The sequence below is a fragment of the Natrix helvetica genome (genome assembly GCF_964273705.1).
Source record: "Natrix helvetica genome assembly, chromosome: 15".
Classification (NCBI taxonomy): domain Eukaryota; kingdom Metazoa; phylum Chordata; class Lepidosauria; order Squamata; family Natricidae; genus Natrix; species Natrix helvetica.
The window spans coordinates 4088079-4110661 of NC_138565.1; the positions used below are offsets into that span (position 1 = coordinate 4088079).

General features: G+C 42.0%; 1 protein-coding gene across 1 annotated transcript in view; it reads right to left on the minus strand.

Moving 5' to 3' along the window:
• Window positions 1-22583, minus strand: part of AKNA (AT-hook transcription factor) — a 53384-nt gene that overhangs the window by 6925 nt on the left and 23876 nt on the right. The window contains exons 11-22 of the mRNA XM_081967340.1: window positions 21375-21521; window positions 18273-18546; window positions 17643-17749; window positions 15729-15955; window positions 14808-14967; window positions 14331-14471; window positions 10491-10600; window positions 8693-8800; window positions 6146-6280; window positions 4667-4771; window positions 2052-2229; window positions 219-1033 (exon numbers count right to left, since the gene is read on the minus strand). Coding sequence (XP_081823466.1) covers window positions 745-1033; window positions 2052-2229; window positions 4667-4771; window positions 6146-6280; window positions 8693-8800; window positions 10491-10600; window positions 14331-14471; window positions 14808-14967; window positions 15729-15955; window positions 17643-17749; window positions 18273-18546; window positions 21375-21521 — 1981 coding nt within the window. The 3' untranslated portion in view covers window positions 219-744. The remainder of the gene's footprint in view (window positions 1-218; window positions 1034-2051; window positions 2230-4666; window positions 4772-6145; window positions 6281-8692; window positions 8801-10490; window positions 10601-14330; window positions 14472-14807; window positions 14968-15728; window positions 15956-17642; window positions 17750-18272; window positions 18547-21374; window positions 21522-22583) is intronic.

Consider the following 22583-nt stretch of genomic DNA (forward strand, 5'->3'; position numbering starts at 1 on the left):
ATAGGGTTTCCTGCCTAAGCGGGGGGTTGGACTAGAAGACCTCCAAGGTCCCTTCCAACTCTACTATTGTATTGTATTGTATTATTGTATTGTATTGAGGAAAACCACCAAGCTCAGAGAGCACTAAGGATGCCACAGTCCTCCTCCTCCTCCTCTCCCTCCCTTTCCTTCTCCTCCTCCTTGCAAACCACACTCCTTTCTAGCACTGATGATGTTACCTAGTTGGGTAATGAAATGTCTGCAGGAAAACCACCAAGCTCAGGCAGCACCAAGGACCCCTTTCAAACCAAACCTTCCCTACCTAGAATATATTTGAAGGCAAAGGCGGGCACCTCGTTTCTTTCTTCCCTTTGTAGCCCAACCTTGCCTCTTGTGCCCAAGCTGCCTATTCATTTATTATTATTATTATTATTACGGTATCATCATCATCATTATTATTAACATTATGAATAGCAACATCCCTGAGAGGAAGCTACAAAGCCCAGGTCCCAAAAGAGAGAGAGAGGCTTTCCAAAATAGCAGAAGTTGTCCCAGTCCCAGGAAGCACGCTTGGAGAAGGCTACGTTCCCCGTACACCGAGGATACGTCGTTCTCCCCAGCCAACGGAGGAGTTGCAGCGTTGTTCTTTGGCACTCAAAACCCAACAAAACGCGCGCGCGGAGTCCAACGAGCAAGCAACTCAATCCCTTTAATCCGTGGTCATCCCCGTTCCGGTGGCTTTCTCCTCTCTCGGGTCCATCCCGATCAGAAGAGGCAGGAGGTCCTGGGGCTCCTGGCTTTCCGTAAGGCCCAGCTTAGAGACTTGTTCATCTGTTCGGTGGTGAACTTCATGTCCTTCGCCGCTTCCACGGCTCGGTTCAAAGTCCAGTTCAAGTCTTCCAAACTGGCGGAAGGGAAGACGGTCCGGGAGCAGCAGTGAAACTCCCGGAGATGCGGCCGGGATGTCTTCCACTCAGTGGCTGGCGGTCGGGTGGAATCGAAAGCCGGGAGGGCGAGCGAAGAGATTGAGGTAGGGACGGGTGGTGGAGGATAGCTGTCCAGAAAGAAAGAGAAACGGAGAAGTCAAAGGCAGCTGCTTAACCTTGGAGAAGTTAAGCAGAGGTGGACCCTGGTTGGGAGAGGGACGAACGTGGCTTCCAACTCAACAGAGAAGTCAAACAAGCCAGCCAGCTTCAAGCAGACCTCAGCTTTCAAGGAGAATTATTTGTAGCTCAGGATGGACATGAGGAGGTCCTTGATGCTCTTTGAGCTTGGCGGCTTTCTTGAAGACGTTTCATGACCCAAAGTAGGGAACAGGACTGCTCATCGCCCCGATTACTAGCACTGATGACGTTACTTAGATTGGGTCATGAGACGTTTGCAAGAAAACAACAAAGTTCAGAGAGCACCAAGGATCACATCCTCCTCCTCCTCCTCCTCCTCCTCCTCTCCCACCCAAACCTTACTCCCTTCTATCATTGATGATGTTACCTAATTTGGTAATCAAATGTTTGTAAGAAGACAACAAAGCTCAGAGAGCACCACAGTTCTTTCCTTCTCCTTCCCTGCAAACCCCACTCCCTTCTAGCACTGATTATATTTCCTCCTCTTCCTCCTCCTCCTCCTCCTCCTCTTCCTCCTCCTCCTCCCCCCCCTTCAGACTCCCTTCCAACACTGATGATGTTACCTAGTTGGCTAATGAAACATTTGCAAGAAAACCATCAACCTCAGACAGCACCAAGGACCCTACAGTTTTCTTCTTCTTCTTTTTCCTCCTCCTCCTCCTCCCTAAACAACTGACTCCCTTCTAGCACTGATGAGGTTACCTAGTTGGGTCATGAAACATCTGCAAGAAAACCACCCAGCTCAGAGAGTACCAAGGAGCCCTCAAATAAATGGGCGCTACCCTCACCTTGGCCAGTCTCTAGACTGGCCATACCTAAATTCCTGCAACCGTTCTTCCTATGTTTTTTGTCTCCAGGATGAATCTGTTGAGATTCAGCATTTGCCCACTGCTAGGTAAGAGAAGCGACACGCGTCCTACGGACTCCAGTTGTGAAAGCCATACTTACAGGATGGATGAGACGGGGTATTGTGCCAAGGGAATAGCTGGGATGTAATTCATAGAGGTAGCTGCGGATGGCACCGCCAAGTACCACAGGCCCGCCTGTTTTGGCTGCTGGTGTTGGTTGAACTTGGGTTGAGTTCTAGAGCTTTCTTCTGGGGCGTTCTCCTTGCGGTCGCCTGCTCCTAAGGTGGCCAAGAAAATAAAATATTTATCAGCTACCTTGGGCCCATTAAAAAAAACAACTCCTTTAAATATCTAGAGAGAGAAAGAGAAAGAGAAAAAGAGAGAGAGAGAGAGAAAGAGAATGAGAGAGGGCGAGGGGAAATATATATATTGTGTCACAACCCCCGGTATGCCCAAATTATTAGCTGATAAAGGAGGAGATCCTGTGGCTTAGTGGCTAACACATCTGCCTAATATGTAATACAGCCCAGGTTCAAATCCCAGTGAGAGCTAAATAGCTTGAAAATAGCTAAATAGCTTGAAATAGATACTAGTCTCCCTTTATTTATTTATCAGCACAAATACATACATACATACATACATACATACATACATACGTACGTACGTACGTACGTATTTGTGTTACAACCCCTGGTATGCCCAAATATGGGAGGGAGCTCACTACTCCCCCTTTTTCCCTGGCTCAGCTGATAAGGAGGAGAGCCTGTGGCTTAGTGGCTAATACATCTGCCTAATATGTAATACAGCCCAGGTTAAAATCCCAGTAAGGGTATGGCTAGCTGATGAGAGCTAAATAGCTTGAAATAAATCTATACTAGTCTCCCTTTATTTATTTATCAGCATAAATACAACACACACTCACACACACACACATATACATACATACATACATACGTGTGTGTGTGTGTGTGTGTGTGTGTGTTGTATTTGTGCTGATAAAAGGCAACATTAAAAATAAAAATATGGTTTTCTGCCTGGATGGTTTTCTGTAATGAGCCTTCCCGTGTAAGGTTGAGATTGTCTTTGCAACGTTTCGGCAAGATCTCACTTGCCATCTTCAAGCTTGCCATCTTCAACCAATTATGGAAGCCATCGAAATAGAGAAACACCCCCACAATATGAATAAACGTGATGATACCTCCAGCCTACCAAACATCTGGAAACCAGCCTTAGCCAACAAACGAACACCACCCACCACCCAAGCCGTTACAATACAAAACAACAATGCACATACAGCCAGCACCAATCAGCACCAATCTACCAATCATGATACAACCACACAACCAATCATTCCACTTACTGAAACAAAGCCAGCACCCCATCCCCTCCCACCAAGACTTACAGAAAGACGGCAGCTCCGTTCCCATTTTAAGCCCAAGCTTGAAGATGGCAAGTGAGATCTTGCAAACATATATATATATATATTTGTGTTACAACCCCTGGTATGCCTAAATATGGGAGAAAGGTCAGAAATATATATATATATATATATATATATATATTGGGCATACCAGGGGTTGTAACACAAATACATACATACATACATACATACATACATATGCACGCACGCACGCACACACACACACACACACACACACATATATATATATATATATATATACACACACACACACACATATAGATAGATAGATAGATAGATAGATAGATATAGATATAGATATATATATAAAGTCTCCCTTTATTTATTTCAGTACAAATACAACACACACACACACACACACACACATATATACACGCGCACACACACACACACACACACACTACCCAATGGGGAAGAAATCCCAGGCACCAAACAGTACAGGCAGTTCTTGAGTTATGACCACAACTGAGCCTGAAATTTATGTCCCTAAGTGAAACATTTGTCAAGCCCCATTTTACGACTCCTCTTGCCACTGTTGTTACGTGAACCCTTGCATTTGTTAAGTCAGTCACGTGGTTGTGAAGTGATTCATTCAGCCCTTATTCTTAACACTGGCATACCACAAGGTGGCATGTTGAGCCCCTTACTCCATGACTCTTTATGTGCATGACTGCATTTCCACTCACGCTAGTAATGCCACTACTAAATGTGCAGGTGATACAACAGTGGTAGGACTCACCCCCGAGGGGGTGGGGGAATGAATCTGCCTATCGAGATGAGGCGGACTGTTTGCTTTCATGGTGGAGAGACCATAACTTGGTCCTTATCACCAATAAGTCCAAGGCACTTATAGTGGACTGTAGATGGAATAGATCAGACATCAAGGGAGACCGAATGGTGCAAGTGGCCAGTTTTAAGTGCCTGGGTGTTGTCATAAAAAGAGGACCTGACCTGGGGTGACTATATGGATTAGGATTTGGCTTTAGATTACTGAACTGAATGGAGAGGAGGTGGAGCTCCCACCTCACAATCAGGAGACTGTAAGTTCGATCCTAGGTAGAGGCAGATATTTCTCTCTCTGGGCACCGTGAGAATATATCTACTGCAAACTCCGCATTGGTGACAGGAAGGGCAGTAAACACTAGCACCATTCAGTTGCCTTGACTCCACCCCGATGTACGAGGTTACGGGGTCATTAAAAGACAAAACATAAATAAAAATGGAGAGGAACTTTTAAACTGGCCCTGTCTTGGACCCTCAAATATTTGTCTCACCTGCTATGTCTTTGTTCCTGGAGTTTGAAGAGTCCTTACATGAGGGACACAACCATCCTTCGGTCGCTCTTTGCTTAGCAGGTCTGGATCCATCCCTTGGGGAACCTTAAAAGGGAGGGGATAATTCCGGTTACGATGAAATAGGCCATCATGACATGGAAATAGAAGCCGTTAAAAACAAGGTCCAGTTTCTGATGCTTTGGCTAGACAATGTAGTAAGTCAAGAGGATTTTGCACCTTTTGAAAGGCATTTCCCTTTTGTAAAAACGCATCTCTCAAGTTTTGCAAGCTTCGATTATTGGCAGGTGGTTCTGGCGGGAAATCTGCTGTGACTTGTAGGTTGATAGAGGAAAGAAAGAAAGAAAGAAAGAAAGAAAGAAAGAAAGAAAGAAAGAAAGAGGGAGGGAGGGAGAGAGAATAGAGAGAAGGAAGGAAAGAAAGAAGTTAGGAAGGAAACTAAGAAGGGAGGGAGGGAGGGAGGGAGGGAGGAGACAGGAATGAGAGAAGGAAGGAAGGAAGAAGGGAAGGAAAGAAGAAAGAAAGAAAGAGGGAGGGAGAAAGGAAGGAAAGAACAAAAGAAAGACAACAAGAAAGAAAGACAAAAGAAAGAGAGAAAGAAGAAAGGAAGGAAGGAAAGGGACGGAGGAACATGTAAGGAAACTAAGAAGGGAGGGAGGGACCGAGGAGATAGGAATGAGACTTGTAGGTTGATAGAGGAAAGAAAGAAAGAAGAAAGGAGGGAAGGAGGAAGAATAGAGAGAAGGAAGGAAGGAAGGAAAGAAGGAAGTTAGGAAGGAAACTAAGAAGGGAGGGAGGGAGGGAGGAAGGAGACAGGAATAAGAGGAAGGAAGGAAGGAAGAAGGGAAAGAAAGAATAAAGAAAGACAGACAGAAAGAAAGAGGGAGGGAGAAAGGAAGGAAAGAACAAAAGAAAGATAGAAAGAAAGGCAAAAGAAAGAGAGAAAGAAGAAGGAAGGAAGGAAAGGGAGGGAGGAACATGTAAGGAAACTAAGAAGGGAGGGAGGGACCAAGGAGATAGGAATGAGAGAAGGAAGGAAAGAAGGAAGGAAGAAAAGACAAGAAAGAAAGGAAAGAAAGAAAGCAGGAAGACAAGACGGACAAAGAAAGAAAATATGAAGGAAAGAAAGAATGAATTCAAAAGTAAAAAAACAAGGAGAGGTCCTGATTTTTAAACCGGAAGTCAGCAATAAATCCAGTTAATGTTTAACCGAAAGTCCCAATCATTTTAGCACCGCAAAGGTGACGGAGGGCAGAGGACGCAGCTGGTTGAAACTTGATTCCTCACCTGCAAACACGTTTTCACATTTCTCTGGAATTGCTTTGGTTGTGCAAAGTGTTAAAAAACGGCCATAAGTCCCATTTCCCCCCCAGTGCCTTCAAATGGTCACTAAAATGAATGCTTGTAAGTCAAAGGGCTGCCTGTATCACAGAGGGGCAATCCGCATGAACCTTTATTTACCTTTGTTTTCCTTTTCATCCAAGGGACCAGCAGAATCTTCTCCGTGTTGCAACTGGACATTCGGGTGACCGAGAGCGGAAGTTTGAAGTCTCTTGGGATCTTGAGACTCCGGAGTGGAAATGGGATACTGTGTCCCTAAGAAACCAAACACAAAGAATCCAACAGGGCCGATCAGATGATAGAATACAGAACCACTGAAATGGAAGGGACCTTTGAGGTCTTCTAGTCCAACCCCTGCTTCAGCAGGAGATCATACCCTCTTCCAGACAAATAGCTGTCCAGTCCAAGCACCTGAACGAATACCAGATAAGGAATAATGGATGGAAACGGATCAAGGAGAGACTCAACCCGGAAATAAGGAGAAATTTTCTGACCATAACTCAGATGACTAATAACTAAGGTGACCAACTGTCCTCCTTTAGGGAGGACAGTCCTTCTTTTGTTAAGTTCTGTCCTCCCTCAAAAAGTGTCCTCCTACATGTCCTCCTTTTTGATATTTGAAGACTAATCTGTTGCGCGTTATGTGACGTATTTGTATTTGACATGACAATTCGTCAAGACTCGGTATAGTGTGGTATAAGACGCGATTATGAGACGCATGCGCTCCGCACGGGAGACCTTGAGAGAGAGCGCCGCATGCAAGTGGCTTTGTTTACTTCTCACCGAAACACAACACGGCACATACGCACGCAGTAGACTCACGGCACGTCGGCAATTGAATGACTCACGGAAATTATTTCTTTCTCAGTGAATATTCAATTATGCAGAGGTAAGTACAATTCACGTTTTATTGAACAGTTTTTAATGGTGTTTTTTTTTTACTTCATCACAAGTATATTGAACAGATATTGAATCTTGCGTTGAATTTTTATCTAAAGAAATGCTAGACATTAAAATAGACGGCAATTGTCTCTTTGAAGAAATTAGAAGACTGAATGTATATTTAAATTCTGAAAAATTAATACAATGGGAAAATCAACATGTTGAAATTGATAAAAGATGGGTGGATATTTTCAGCCATTTCAAAAATGAACATATTCCATGTGAACATTTATTTATACTTGTTCAATTTACGTTGTGCTGCCCTGGAACTAATGCAGCAGTTGAAAGAGTTTTTTTCAATTGCCAATGATTTTTCGACAAGTGAGAAATCGAGATTGAATGTTGATCCTCTAGCTGCCGCATTTGCCGTAAAATTCAATATGAAGGATATTTCTTGTTCAGATATTTCCAATATATTGTTAGATGATGATACATTGACAAAAAATATTAATTCAATGGAAAAGTACTCATTTAAATAATAATTAACAGGCATGTAAGCATAATTACAATATAAAATGTTGCAAATGTTTTTATTATGCATATATCATATTTTAGTGTATTATTGTTGCAATGAATAAAATATTTCTTTTATTTACGATATATTTTTTCCAATTTATTTGTCCTCCTTTTCATTGTAAAAAAGTTGGTCACCTTATAATAACACTCTATAAAGCCTTAGTAAGACCACACCTAGAATACAGTTTTGGTCACCAAACTATTAAAAAAATGATGTTGAGACTCTAGAAAGAGTGTAGAGAAGAGCAACCAGGATGATGAGGGGACTGGAGGTTAAAAGATACGAAGAACGGTTGCAGGAACTGGGCCTGGCTAGTCTAGGGAAGAGAAGGACCAGGGGAGACATGAGAGCAATCTTCCAATATTTGAGGGGCTGCCACAGAGAGGAGGAAGGGGTCAAGCTATTTCCCAAAGCCCCCGAAGGCCAGACAAGGAACAATTGATGGAAACGGATCAAGGATAGATTCAACCTGGAAATAAGGAGGAATTTTCTGACAGTGAGAACAATCAACCCAATGGAACAGAAGTTGCCTTCAAATGTTGTGGGAGCTTCATCCCTAGAAGCTTTCAAGAAGAGACTGGACTGCCATCTGTCAGAAATGGTATGGGGTCACCTTCTTGGTTGGGGGGGTTGGACTAGATGACCTACAAGGTCCCTTCCAACTGTTAATTTGTAATCTTAATCTGTAGTCTAATATGTAATCATTACACTTCTGCCTAGCATGTAGTATAGGAGAAGGCCAAGAGATGTAATTGGGTGAAGGCAATTCTTCTACTTCCTTTTAAAATCTGCATCCTTCCAACTTCCAAAATGCAAACTTTGAAAGGGATAGTCACTCATTATAATATAATAACAGAATTGGAAGGGACCTTGGAGGCCTTCTAGTCCAACCCCCTGCCTAGGCAGGAAACCCTACACCACTTCAGGCAAATGGATACCCAGCATCTTCTTAAAAACCTCCAGTGTCACAACTTCCAGAGGCAACTTCTTTAATTGTTCTCACTGTCAGGAAATTTCTCCTCCGTTCCAAATTGCTTCTCTCCTTGATTAGTTTCCACCCATTGCTTCTAATCAAGGAGAGAAGCAACTTAGAACTAAGGAGAAATTTTCTGACAGAGTAGTAAAACGGGATTTTGCTCATTTTTCTTGACTTCCCAGTGGGGTGTATGTTAGTTTACACAAAGGTGGCTTAGAGATGAGGTCGTTACCTGTGTAAGGCCCCTGAACGGTGCGTGGTTTAGAAGGTCTCCTCCTGGGAATTTTGTGGTGTTTTCCATTCTGCAACCTTGAGGTTGCGTCTTCTGACTCGGAGGGATCTAGGAACGAAGCAGGAACAGACAACTTTCAGATTAATTGGGTATGTAAAGTCCTACATGACCCCCATGGGTTCAAAGACGATTGGGGAGCATTAACAACCAGAGAACACCAAGGACCATACAGTCCTCCCCCTCCTCCCTGCAAACCCAACTTCCTTCTATAAGCCCTGATGATGTTACCTAGTTTGGTTAATGAAACGTCTGCAAGAAAAGAAGCTCAGAGCATCAAGCCACAGTGTTCCTCCTCCTCCTCTTCTTCTTCATTTTTCATTCTTCCTTCTTCTCCTTTCTTCTTCCCCTCCTCCATCTCCTCCCCCTCTTCCATCTTCCCCTTCTCTTCCATGTCTATCATCTCCTCCTCCTCCTCCTCCTCCTCCTCCTCCTCCTCCTCCTCCTCCTCCTCCTCCTCCTCCTCCTCCTCCTCCTCCTCCTCCTCTTCTTCTTCTTCTTCCTCCTCCCCCTCCCTGCAAACCCTGTAAGGCCTGGAAGCCATCTTAGGGGGATTATATGGCATATGGGAGATATACATAGTCAAAATAACACTCTTATCTCAGAGAGTCAAGGACATCTTGCCCTGCACCTGGAGTGGTGTGACTGGGAGGCATCTCCAGTTATGAATAATGACTGATTGGACCATGTGATGGAGATGTGGGTACCGGGCAGGGGTTTGGAGTTTCATTTGGGTGGGGAAAACCTGGAGCCTTTTAAATTCGGGTTTTCCCAGAACTGGCAATATGATATCTCTAATAAAATGGAACTTTGAGGGATTTCAACCCTAGGAACTCAAACAGTAGCACTGATAACATCATCTAACTTGGGTAATAAAAATACCTGCAAGAAAACAACCAAGCTTAGAGAGCACCAAGGACCTCTCAAAATATTTAAAGCAGGCAACACAACTGTTTAGAGATTTGCCTAAAGTATGCTCCCTAACTAAATTAATCTCAGGGTCTCTCAGTTGCTCTGGGTAGCATCCTGCCATTGCCTCTTCTGACCTGGGCTTCCTGAGGAAGCATAAATCATAAATCAAACCCTCTTTGATTTAAATGGCTGTGAATTAGGGTCATTCATAACCCGTAATGATTCACAAACAGCCTGTGAAGAGTCTGACAGATGTCTGCTCGAGTTGCCACAGTCTTTCAGGGTAAGGTTGATAAGCGCCCGCCTTTATCTCCCTTGAAACGCTGCCAGAGACCTAATTGCTCATTAGTTTTGCAAGGCCAAACGTAGTACAGTCAAATGGAGCTCATGTCCATTTGCTCCTCTTTTATGTCTTATGGGAGGGGCCAATCATCTCTAAGCCTTACTCCCGAGTCGCCCCTTTTTTCTTAATTAATTGCCTTCTGGCAGCTCTGCGCATGCGCACACTGGGAACAGGCTCCAGCTGTTCTTCTGCCTCACTGATGTCTGACTCTGAAGGCAGCTGATAACTGGCATACGGCTCTGACCCCCTCTCTGCCTCCGACGCAGAGCCCTCATCAGAGCCTTCCCCAGACTCCAGGACTGGCCCATCTTCCTCCCCAACCTCCTCACTGTCCGAATCTGCTGCCAGCTCTGCAGGCCGCCAGCAGACCACAACACTTGGCCATATTGACAGGCGCAACTGACAACTGAAATCCAGAGTCTAAGCAGGACAACAAGTTTCTAATTCTGGACCATGCCAACAACATGTAAAACCTTTGCCACATACTTAAGTCCAACTCGCATCCACGTGGCGCCAAATATGGCTTCTGGATTCTTCCTTTTGGTTCAGTGGTCAGCAATGATCCATCAGATTCCACCACGCTTTTCCTTGAAGTTCTATGGAAGGAGACAGCATGTTTACACCCAAGGAAAAACTTCGGGAAGAACAAAACAAGAAACTTCTATTATCCTTTCATTCCCCATTGACAACGTCACCCTGGACTCCTAAAATCTGCCTGGATTCCTTTCACTCAGTGTGACTTAGTCTAGTCTTTCATTTGTGGGAACACGGGCGAGGTAGATCACAAACAGGCTTGTGTAGTTTAGCGCCCATGGGCAGATGAGGCCACCGTGGTTTGTTAAACTCCGTGGCAGGGTTTCATACTCCTCGGCTTACGACCTCTGTTGAGCCCCCAATTTCTGTGGCTAAGCGAAGCGTCTGTTAGGTGGATTTTGCCCCATTTTATCACCGTTCTTCCTGCCGTGGTTACGTGAATCACTGCAATTGTTAAGCGATTAACACAGCTGTGAAGTGAATCTGGCTTCTTCGTTCTGGCATCCTTTACTTGCCAGAGGTCATAAAAGAGGATCGCGTCACACCGAGACACTGCAGCCATCATAAATATCAGTCAGTTCTGTTCTGCCTTGTGTTGTATTTATTATTGTATTGCATTATTGTATTGTATTGCATTATTGTATTGTATTGCATTATTGTATTACTATTGTATTGTATTATTATTGTATTGTATTATTATTGTATTGTATTGTATTGCATTGTATTATTATAGTATGTATTGTAATTACAATGTACTTTATTATTGTATTATATTGTATTGTATTATTATTGTATTGTTTTGTAATTGCAATGTATTGTATTATTATAGTATTATATTGTATTGTATCGTATTATCATTGTATTGTATTGTATTATTTATTATTTATTTATTTATTTATTCAATTTATAAGCCGCTCCCTCTCCACAAAGGGACTCGGGGCGGCGTACAATCAAATATACAAACAAATGACGAGGAGGAGGTATATACAAAAACATTTTACAATACATAAATAAATAATCATAAGTTAAAACAACACAGTAAGATTAAAACAATTAAAATACCCAAAAAATCAGAATTAATTTAAAATTGTCCAGGGGGATTGGAGAATGTAGTTATAATTCAAGCCAGGCCGGCTAGTTGGAACAGGTGGGTCTTGAGTTTCTTGCGGAAGGAGCGGAGGTCAGTAGTTGTCCTAATGTCGGGGGGGAGGTCATTCCAGAGGGCTGGGCCCATCACAGAGAAGGCCCTACCCCTCGGCACCGCCGAGGGGTATCATTGTATTGTATTGCATTGTATTATCATATTGCATTATTATTGTATTGTATTATCATATTGTATTGTATTATCATATTGTATCAATATGATTGTATTGTACAATATTGTATTTGTATTGTATTGTACAAATTATACAATATTGTATAATACAATATTGCATATTGTACAATATTGTATATGTATTGTATTGTACAATACATATTATCATATTGTATTGTATTGAATTGCATTGCATTGTATGATTATTGTATTGTAATGTATTTCTATTATTATTGTATTGTATTATTGTATTGTAATTGCAATGTATTTCTATTATTATTGAATTAGATTATTGTATTGTATTATTATTGCATTGCATTGTAATTGCAATGTATTGTATTATTATTGTATTGTATTGCATTATTGTATTGTATTGCATTATTGTATTGTATTGCATTATTGTATTACTATTGTATTGTATTATTATTGTATTGTATTGCATTGTATTATTATAGTAATGTATTGAAATTACAATGTACTTTATTATTGTATAATACAATATTGTATTTTGTACAATATTGTATATGTATTGTATTGTACAATACATATTATCATATTGTATTGTATTATCATATTGTATTGTATTGAATTGCATTGCATTGTATGATTATTGTATTGTAATGTATTTCTATTATTATTGTATTGTATTATTGTATTGTAATTGCAATGTATTTCTATTATTATTGTATTGTATTATTGTATTGTAATTGCAATGTATTTCTATTATTATTGAATTAGATTATTGTATTGTATTATTATTGCATTGCATTGTAATTGCAATGTATTGTATTATTATTGTATTGTATTGCATTATTGTATTGTATTGCATTATTGTATTGTATTGCATTATTGTATTACTATTGTATTGTATTATTATTGTATTGTATTGCATTGTATTATTATAGTAATGTATTGAAATTACAATGTACTTTATTATTGTATAATACAATATTGTATTTTGTACAATATTGTATATGTATTGTATTGTACAATACATATTATCATATTGTATTGTATTATCATATTGTATTGTATTGAATTGCATTGCATTGTATGATTATTGTATTGTAATGTATTTCTATTATTATTGTATTGTATTATTGTATTGTAATTGCAATGTATTTCTATTATTATTGTATTGTATTATTGTATTGTAATTGCAATGTATTTCTATTATTATTGAATTAGATTATTGTATTGTATTATTATTGCATTGCATTGTAATTGCAATGTATTGTATTATTATTGTATTGTATTGCATTATTGTATTGTATTGTAATTGCATTGTATTATTGTATTGTATTATTGCAATTGAAATGTATTGTATTATTATTGTACTATATTGCAATGTATTGTATTAGTATTGTATTATATCTCATTGCATTGTATTATTATTGTATTGTATTAATTATTGTATTGGATTATTATTGTATTGTAATTGCAATGTATTTCTATTATTATTGTATTGAATTAATATTGTATTATATTGCATTGCATTGTATGCCGCTCTGTTAAATTCCACTCCATTCCATTCCATTCCATGGGCAGTGAAGGCATCAGAGAGGGAAAGGAACAATATTTTCACCCTGGTCTTGCTTTGAATCTCTGCCTTTCTGAACAGTTTGGGACGCAGCCAGGACAGTAGAATTGTGGTTAGCAGCTTTGGAAGTTTCTCACAATGTCTTTCATAATGAATGAGTCAGCTGCCTTGTGAGAAACTAAACTGCCCCTGCAGTCCTATTGCCCTCTACATATGATTTGGGGGTTAGGAGGCACAGCGTTCCCTTTTTCAAAAGGCAACTGGACTTTTGTTTCTCCTTGAAGGCCTTTTGCTTCTCATCCAAGAAATTTCTTCTAGAGAACTGTCAGAGCTAAAGAAGCTTGTTGGATGAGAAACGAAACATCTTCAAGGAAAAACAAAGGAAGTGCAGTCAGAACTGAAGAAGCTTCTTGGATGAGAAGCGAAACTTCTTCAAGGAAAAACAAAGAAAGTCCATTCAGAACTGAAGAAGCTTCTAGGATGAGAAGCGAAACTTCTTCAAGGGAAAACAAAAAAAAAGTCCATTCATATAAATCCAATAAACAAACAAACAAACAGAAGTCCATTCAGAAGCTCCTAGGATGAGAAGTGAAACGTCTTCAAGGAAAAACGAAGAAAGTCCATTCAGAACTGAAGAAGCTTCTTGGATGAGAGAAGTGAAACGTCTTCAAGGGAAAAAAACGAAGAAAGTCCAGTTGCCTCTTGAAAAAGCATCTTTGGGACAACCACGACCTTGGATGATAGAGGATCTCCGTAGACATGTAGTTACAGATAAGACTCACCAGGGCCTGGGAAGAAACAATGAGGTCTCCCAGAGGACAGTTTGCCCAGAAACTCTTACACATAAAGCAAGTCCCGAGTCCCTTTGGGGAGAGGGGGCGGTATAAAAATCAAAATAAAGGTAAAGGTAAAGGTAATAGTTGTGCCCATCCCTTACCCTGCTGGAATGACCCGTGGATAAAGATGAGCCGTGTCCTGGACTCTAGGTAGGTGGAGAGGAGAAGACTGCAGATGGAGCGACTCTTCTAGACTTTGGCGCAACCGAGAAACTTCATGTTGCAAAGCTTCAATGGCTCGACTGGTGGAGGAATAAAACAAACACATCAGAAACATCAATTTGACCTTGACAACTGTTGGTAAGGCAGGTTGAAGTCATCCCAATTCTACCCAAGACAAAAGGGGGGAAATGAGTTCAAATGCTCTTCTCTCCCACTTCCCGTGCTGGAGGGATGGGGTAGAATTACAGGTTAAAAAATAATAATTTGGCTAAATCGGAGACGGTTGTTGAGAAATTGTTGTGGGCCATCAGCAGAACTCCCCAAAAAAATCCTACTTCAGACAGCCTCACCAAGCCCACCCAAATGTTCTATGATACTGTCTTCTCCTGAAGTCCTTTTGGGAGAGGCATACTTACTCTCGTTCCAAGCGTGAATGAAGAAAGTTCTTGTGGCGAGCCTGGGCCACGTTAGAACAAATGGGGGATGAACCAGGGGACTCTCTCCCATGGGGTGGAGGGCTCCCATCCAGACTGGTCCCACCCTGGGTCTCGGTGTCTGTCTCGGAGTCAGGGTGAACTGGCAAGCAGAAGAGAGAACAAGATACCCTGAGTTTTCCTTAAGGATGAAAATGTGGTCAGCCTTAAAAATACATACATCAAGGTCTGATTTTCTTAAATACAGCACAGTGGCCCACTGATTAGAAGTCTTGTAGGATGGGTCAATGCTTAAAAAAGGAGGAATATTTCAATTTATCCTTTGTACTTTCTTCCATTTTATCTCCAAGGGGAAATCACAGAAAAATTAAACTTAAGGGGGAGCTAACACGCTACTTTTCACAGAATAACCAAGTTGGCGTGAAGGTCTTCTAGTCTGACCCCTTGCTCAAGTAGGAGACCCTGTACCATTGGAAACTAAACAAGGAGAGAAGCAACTTAGAACTAAGGAGAAACTTCCTGACAGTGAGAACAATTAATCAGTGGAACAACTTGCCTCCAGAAGTTGTGAATGCTCCAACACTGGAAGTCTTTAAGAGGAGATTGGATAACCATTTGTCTGAAGTGGTGTACTGGGTTTCCTACCTATGTAGGAGGTTGGACTAGAAGACCTCCAGGGTCCCTTCCAACTCTGTTATTCCATTCTATTCTATCTCAGCTCCTGTATTGGGTCCTTATGAGCTGTGTGGAATACCTATAGATGACATCTTGCTACTGTTCAGAAACACTCTGAGGCATTGGCCTCCATAATTGACTCAAAACTTCCGAAGCAAGGAGGTGAACCTTAAGTAGCTGGACACCATGGAGGTGGTATCTCCCATCCTCATCTGGAATTCAACTCACAGTTCTCATTGTCTTCCAGCTCCATTTCATTTGTCCACCTGCAGGGAGAGGTCTTCTGGACGGGGTTTCTTTTCGCCAAGGGGCCTCTGTTTCTCCCAGCATTGGGCTTCCCTTGTCCAGATGTTGTGTCTGGTCCCAGCTGCTTCACCACACCTGGTGCTTTCTTTGAGGATGGTGAGCGGGGAGGCATATCGATTGTAGATGAAGGTCTCTGGATGCTGTAGGACCTGGAATCAAAAAAAACCCCGATATGTAGGATTGGTGAAGTGTAATACGCTTGTTTCTTATTTAGATACATGTTCTTCCTTTCTGACTGTTGACCATCTGAACTTTGGAGGGAAAGGGTGCAAAACTGGAAATGTGATTTAGAATAAAGAAAAATGCATAATTATATATATATATATATATATATATATATATATATATATATATATATATATATATATGTGTGTGTGTGTGTGTGTGTGTGTGTGTGTGTGTGTATTTATGTGTGTGTGTGTGTGTGTAGATAGATAGATAGATAGATAGATAGATAGATAGATAGATAGATAGATAGATACTGATAAAATGAAGGGAGACTAGTATAGATCTATTTCAAGTTATTTAGCTCTCATCAGCTAGCCATACCCTTGCTGGGATTCGAACTTGGGCTGTTTTTACATGTTAGGCAGTTATATTAACCTCTAGGCCTACTTGGGCATACCAGGTGCTTTGACAAAAGAAAAAAATAACACTTAATCATTCCCCTGGCTCAGCTGATAAGGGAGGAGAGCTTGTGGCTTAGAGGTTAATATAACTGCCTAACATGTAAAAAGAGCCCAAGTTCGAATCCCAGCAAGGGTATGGCTAGCTGATAAGAGCTAAATAGCTTGAAATAGATCTACACTAGTCTCCCTTCATTTATTTATCAGCAAAATGCGACACAAAAAAATGGTTTCCTGCCTGAAAGGCTCCTGGAGTGGGCCTGAAAGGCAAAAGGGAAGCAGTATGCTCCTTCCCATGTTTGGGCATACCAGGTGCTTTGACAAAAGAAAAAAACACTATATAAATATATCTATATCTGTTTTTGTAGATTTTCACGGGTTTAGGTATGCTGGTCTTGTATTCGGGTCTTTTCCCATGTCTTTTCCCACAATCTCAATCTTACATGGGAAAAGACCCAAATACAACAAGATCAGCATACCTACACCCGTGAAAATCTACAAAAATAGATATAAATATATTATTTACAGTCTGTTTGTCTGCCTGCCTGCCTGCATGCCTGCCTGCCTGCCTGCCGACCTACCTACCTACCTATCTATACACACACAAACACACAATGGTAGACGTGAAAATGGAATAGAGATCTCTCTCTCTCTAAAAGCAGCAACAGAAGAGTGCTTAATAATTTTTATACTAAAAGACAATCCTTCCAAAATTAGCTTTCCCTAGAAGCTACAAAAGCACAAGCAAGTACAAAAGCAAGTACAAAATGCAAGAAAATAAGGAATCTGAAATTTAGACGGTTGTCATTTCCACACAATATACGTCGTTAATATTTGGGCTACATAAATCTATTCAGCTCATTTTTTGCTGGTAGAATATGGAAAAATAGTGCCATTCATTCGAGACCAGAATTAAGTAAAGTAACATGTCTACCAAGAAGCTCACAGAACAGGGGCAGAGGACAATGAGTAGTCTAGAACATGGATACAACATACAGAATTTAGAAAATTGCTTGGAATTGCATAATAAAGTTATACTTTACAAAAAAAAGAAAGAAAGTGAATGAAACTGGAAAATAGAGGGGGGAGAAAGTGGCAGAAGAAAAAGTAAAACCAGTAAAAGGAAAGAACCTGACTCCCGGTAGAGATAGTGTTGTACAACTGAAAAAGAGGTATATAAAGGAAAAATACAATAATTAAGGTGCTGTACCTCATCTTTATCAACTGGTGCTTTGGCATCTGTGCCAGAGGAGATGCCCTGCTGGTTTCTGACCCCACAAAACCACTGTCTGCCTCTGGAGAGATGATGCGCAGGTCCTGCCACAAAGGGAAGAGAGAGAGAGACTTATGGAGCTCCCAGCACATTTAGCTATGCCAGAGCTGAAGAAGCTTCTGGGATAAGAAGCGAAATGTCTTCAAAGAAAAATGAGAAAGTCCAGTTGCCTCTTGAAAAAAAATGCATCTTTGGGACAACCATGACATGATGGATGACTGAGCATCTCTACATACTTTTAGCTACACAATTTGGGATGAACATCCTTGGAATGGTGTGGGAGTAGGAATGGAGTTCCAGAGCAAAATTGCAGACTGCAGGAGCCATTAGTAAGAGCTTAGCTCCATCCGAAGTGGACTTGACCACATCCAGTGGACTTACCTGGTGAGGTTTCTAAGCATCTCCAATACCTGAAAGACCCCAGGGATGGGGACACCAAGAATTCTTTCCCTCCTGGTCTCCAAGTTCTGCTCTGGAGATATATGGGATTCTATTTCCTTGCTTAATCTTCCCAAGTGAGCAAGATGGACTACCTGGAATTCTACCCTCGCCAACTCGGACTTTTACCTCACACAACGTGGTGTCCATCTTCCGGGGTGAAGGTGGAGCTGCCGAGTCCGATGCTACGCTTCCCCTGACGCTCGCCATGCTGCTGTGAGGTGAAAACTCCGCCTGCTGCCTCCTCGGGAACATCTTGTGGATGGCAGCTGTGGGACGGCTGATCTCTGCAGATTCCCCGAGAGCTGCTTCTGCTTGGATGGAAGACGCGTGCCTGCTCTGGTGCGTTGGCTGCTGGAGCTTTCTAAGCGAGCGTTCAGGAGCCTCCTTCTCCAGAAGTCCCCTATCGCAAAAGGCAAACCTGCGTTAATTTGTGAACAAGCCTATGAGTGTTGTATCTTATGATTCTTCACGAATGTATTCTATTTTATTTTTCTTTATGTACACTGAGAGCATCTGCACCAAAGACAAATTCCTTGTGTGTCCAACCACACTTGGCCAATCAAGAATTCTGTTCAATCCATAACAAGAGTTGGAGGAGACTTCGGAGGTCTTCCAGTCCAACCCTCTTTTCAGGCCAGTACCTGAAATACCCAGAAAATAACAGAACTTCCAAATGCAAATTTATAAAATGCAGGCAAATTCTTCTAGAACTGGAGTGTGCAATCTGAAGCAAATACCTCCTACCTAGGCGGTTCCATACAATTAGACCGAATTCACAAGGAACTGGAGACTAAAACATATGAAGAACGCTTGCAGGAATTGGGGCATGTCTAGTCAAAAAAAGAAGAAGAACTAGGGGAGACATGATAGAAGTCTTCCAGTATTTGAGGGGCTGCCCCAAAGAAGAGGGGGGCAACTTATTTTCCAAAGCACCAGAAGGCCAGAGAAGAAGCAATGGATGGAAACTAACCAAGGAGAGAAACAACCTGGAATTAAGGAGAAACTTCCTAACAGTGAGGACAATTAACTAGTGGAACAGCTTGCCACCAGAAGCTGGGGGTGCTCCATCATTGGAGATCTTTAAGAAGAGACTGAACAGCCACTGGTCCGAAATGGTATAGGATCTCCTGCTCAAGCAAGGGGTTGGACTAGAAGACCTCCAAGGTCCCTTCCAACTCTATTCCAATTGAAATCTCCCTTGCCTCTTTTCTTAGAAACCGATCCTCCCTCCTTCCTTAAGAGCCTCCAATGCATCCTTACCTCCTGTAGAAAACCAGAATGGGGCTGAAGTGTTAAAAGCACAGTGAAATCTTTGTAGCAGCCTAGTTGCGGCGTGCCCAGCTGAAAAAGTGGGGCAGTAGGATTGCTTCCAAACAGACAATATCTCCCAGACAAATCCAAAGTATTAAAAAACAGCCCAGTTAGTTCTCAGCTGTTGTTCCCACCTCTTAAGATTCCCCGACTGAGTTTTGACTTCCTTCCTGTCAAATTCCTCTCCGTGCTCCCTCCCTTTCTGCATTCCCGTCCACTACATCCTTTCCTTGCCAAGGTAACCCATTCAGCAGACAGGAGGAGGGGGGAAGGGTTGGGAAGGAAGAGAGAAAGAGAGAGAGAGAGCAAGAGAGAGAGAGAGAGAGAGAGAGGCTAAAGCTGTTTTGAACGAGTCTGGGAAAGAAAACAAGAAAACGCAAAGACGCCTTTGTTCCACAGCTTCAGATGATGCAGCTAAAAAAAAAAGCCAAGCCCTCTTTCTAATTTTAGTCACATCCCGCAATGCCCAAAACACCAGGGGGAGAAAAAAAAGAAAGGAGGGAACTGAACAGCTCTTGCAAAAAAAATAACCCAGCCAAACAGGCTTAGAAAAATCAGGATTCGAATGTGAATTTTTCAAGTCGGAAGCGTGGCTGTCTACAACTCTAAGCTTCGGTTTTGATTAGTCCCAGGAGATTAATTCCTTCTGTTTGAGGAGGGTTTATATTTTTGCTTTCCACTTTAAGCCCCTCACATGCTAAAATATGCTCTCTTTTTTTGGGGGGGGGGGTGTCTTTCTTCCGTGGATGTCCGTTTCTTCTGTGGGTCCGTGGTTTCGCGTGCGTGGCTTAAACTGGGAACTATAAAGAATGGTTGCAGGAATGGGGCATGTCTGGTTTAACGAAAAGAAGGACTAGAGGTGATGCAAAGAGGGGGTGAATAAAAGGAGAAGGGGGTCAACATGATCATCTTTCAACATCCAATGGCTGCCAACGAAGAAGTGTGTGTGAAAAGAAGGATTAGGGATGATATGATAGCAGTCTTCCAATATTTGAGGGGCTGCCCCAAAGAAGAGGGAGTCAAGCTATTCTCCAAAGCACCTGAAGGCAGGACAAGAAGCAATGGGTGGAAACTAATCAAGGAGAGAAGCAACTTAGAACTAAGGAGGAATTTCCTGACAGTGAGAACAATTAATCAGTGGAACAACCTGCCTCCAGAAGTTGTGAATGCCCCAACACTGGGGTTTTTAAAGAAGTCTTTAAGAAGAGGTTGGATAACTCTTTGTCTGGGATGGGATAAGATCTCCTGCTTGTGCAGGGGGTTGGACTAGAAGACCTCCAAGGTCCCTTCCAACTCTGTTTTTCTGTTTCTGTTTGATGGCCTAGAATTATTCTAATTTCCACCTTCCTTCTCCTCCTCTGAGGTCCTTTATACCTCGCCTGCCCAAATTTCAGAAGCCCAAAATGAATTTAGGTCTTTCCAGGGTCTTTCCATATATGGAAAAAACACAGGAAAACCAACAAACTCTCTCTCTCTGTGTATGTGTCTGTCTGTCTGTCTGTCTGTCTGTCTATTTATCTCCCTCTTTCCCTTCTCCCTCCTTCTCTCTTACACCCACACACCAAGGAGAGAAGCAACGTAGAACTAAGGACAAATTTCCTGAGAGTGAGAACAATTAATCAGTGGAACGACTTGCCTCCAGAAGTTGGGTATGCTCCAACACTGGAAGTCTTTAAGAAGATGTTGGATAGCCATTTGTCTGGGATGGAATAAGATCTCCTGCTTGTGCAGGGGATTGGACTAGAAGACCTCCAAGGTCCCTTCCAACTCTGCTTTTCTGTTATTCTATTTCTTATGAAACTCAGAACCGTAGGGAGAGTCCAGAAAATAAACGTTTCTTGGCCCTGTTAAGGTTGGTCTTGAATCTTCCAAGAAAATGAAGTAGCTCGGAATGTTTTGTTTTTTTCGTGGACTTACTTGGAGGCAGGAGGGATTTTATTAGCTGCAGATGTCTTCTGCAGGGAGCCACCCTTGGTCCCAGCCGCCGCCGTAGTTTTACAGCCCAGTTCTTCTGCGTTGTGTTTGTGACTCAAGGCCTCTGGCAAAGATCTGAAGCTGCTGCACCTTGGAATGCAAAGGGGAAAGCTGAGTTGGGACAGAAAGCCTCACATATCTGGAGTATCAAATAAGATTTCCGTACTTTTGCTTTCAACTTCTCCCATCTAACAAATGCTCTGTCTTACACATTGGCAACAAAAATCAGAACGCCAAATACAAGCTGGGCAGATACGTCCTTATAGACGGCCCTCACTCTGTCAAGGACCTAGGAGAATTCATCTCAAAAGATCTAAGCCCCAGAGCCCATTGTAACAGCATTGCCCAAAAGGCATTAAGAGTTGTTAACCTATTTTGCGAAGTGTTCTTCTCCGGTAACATTGTACTGCAAACTAAGGCATACAAAACCTTTGCCAGACCAATCCTCGAATACAGCTCGTCTGCCTGGAATCCATACTGCACATCAGACATTAATACAAATGAGCAAAGTCCAGAGGTATTTCACGAGAAGAGTCCTCCACTCCTCTGCTCACAATAGAATCCCTTATGCCACCAGGCTCGAAATCTTGGGCTTGACAACTGGAACTACGCTGCCTAAGGTCTGAACTAAGCATAGTACATAAATTGTCTGCTACAACGTCCTACTTATCAATGACTACTTCAGCTTTCAACCTCAATAATACAGGGGCAAACAATAGATACAAACTCAAGGTCAACCGCTCCAAACTCGATTGCAGAAAATACGACTTCAGCCACAGAGTGGTCAACGCCTGGAATGCTCTACCTGACTCCATTGTTACATCCTCAAGCCCCCACAGCTTCAACCTCAAACTGTCTACTGTGGACCTCACCCCATTTCCAAGAGGTCCGTAAAGAGGGCGTGCATAAGCGCACCAGCGTACCTTCCATCCCTGTCCTACTGTCCCCATTGATTTGTCCCCATTTCCTTTGTTCATGTCCATGTTTATACTTATACCTGTTATCTTGTACCTGTTCGACAAACTAAATAAAATAAAATCTGATCTACTCTCAATAGTACCCAGGGCAGTGGAAAGAGTCTTTTCTTTCATCCTGCCATGAAGCTTGGATGACCTCAAGATCAGGTGGCAACACCCAGATATGATGGTGGCA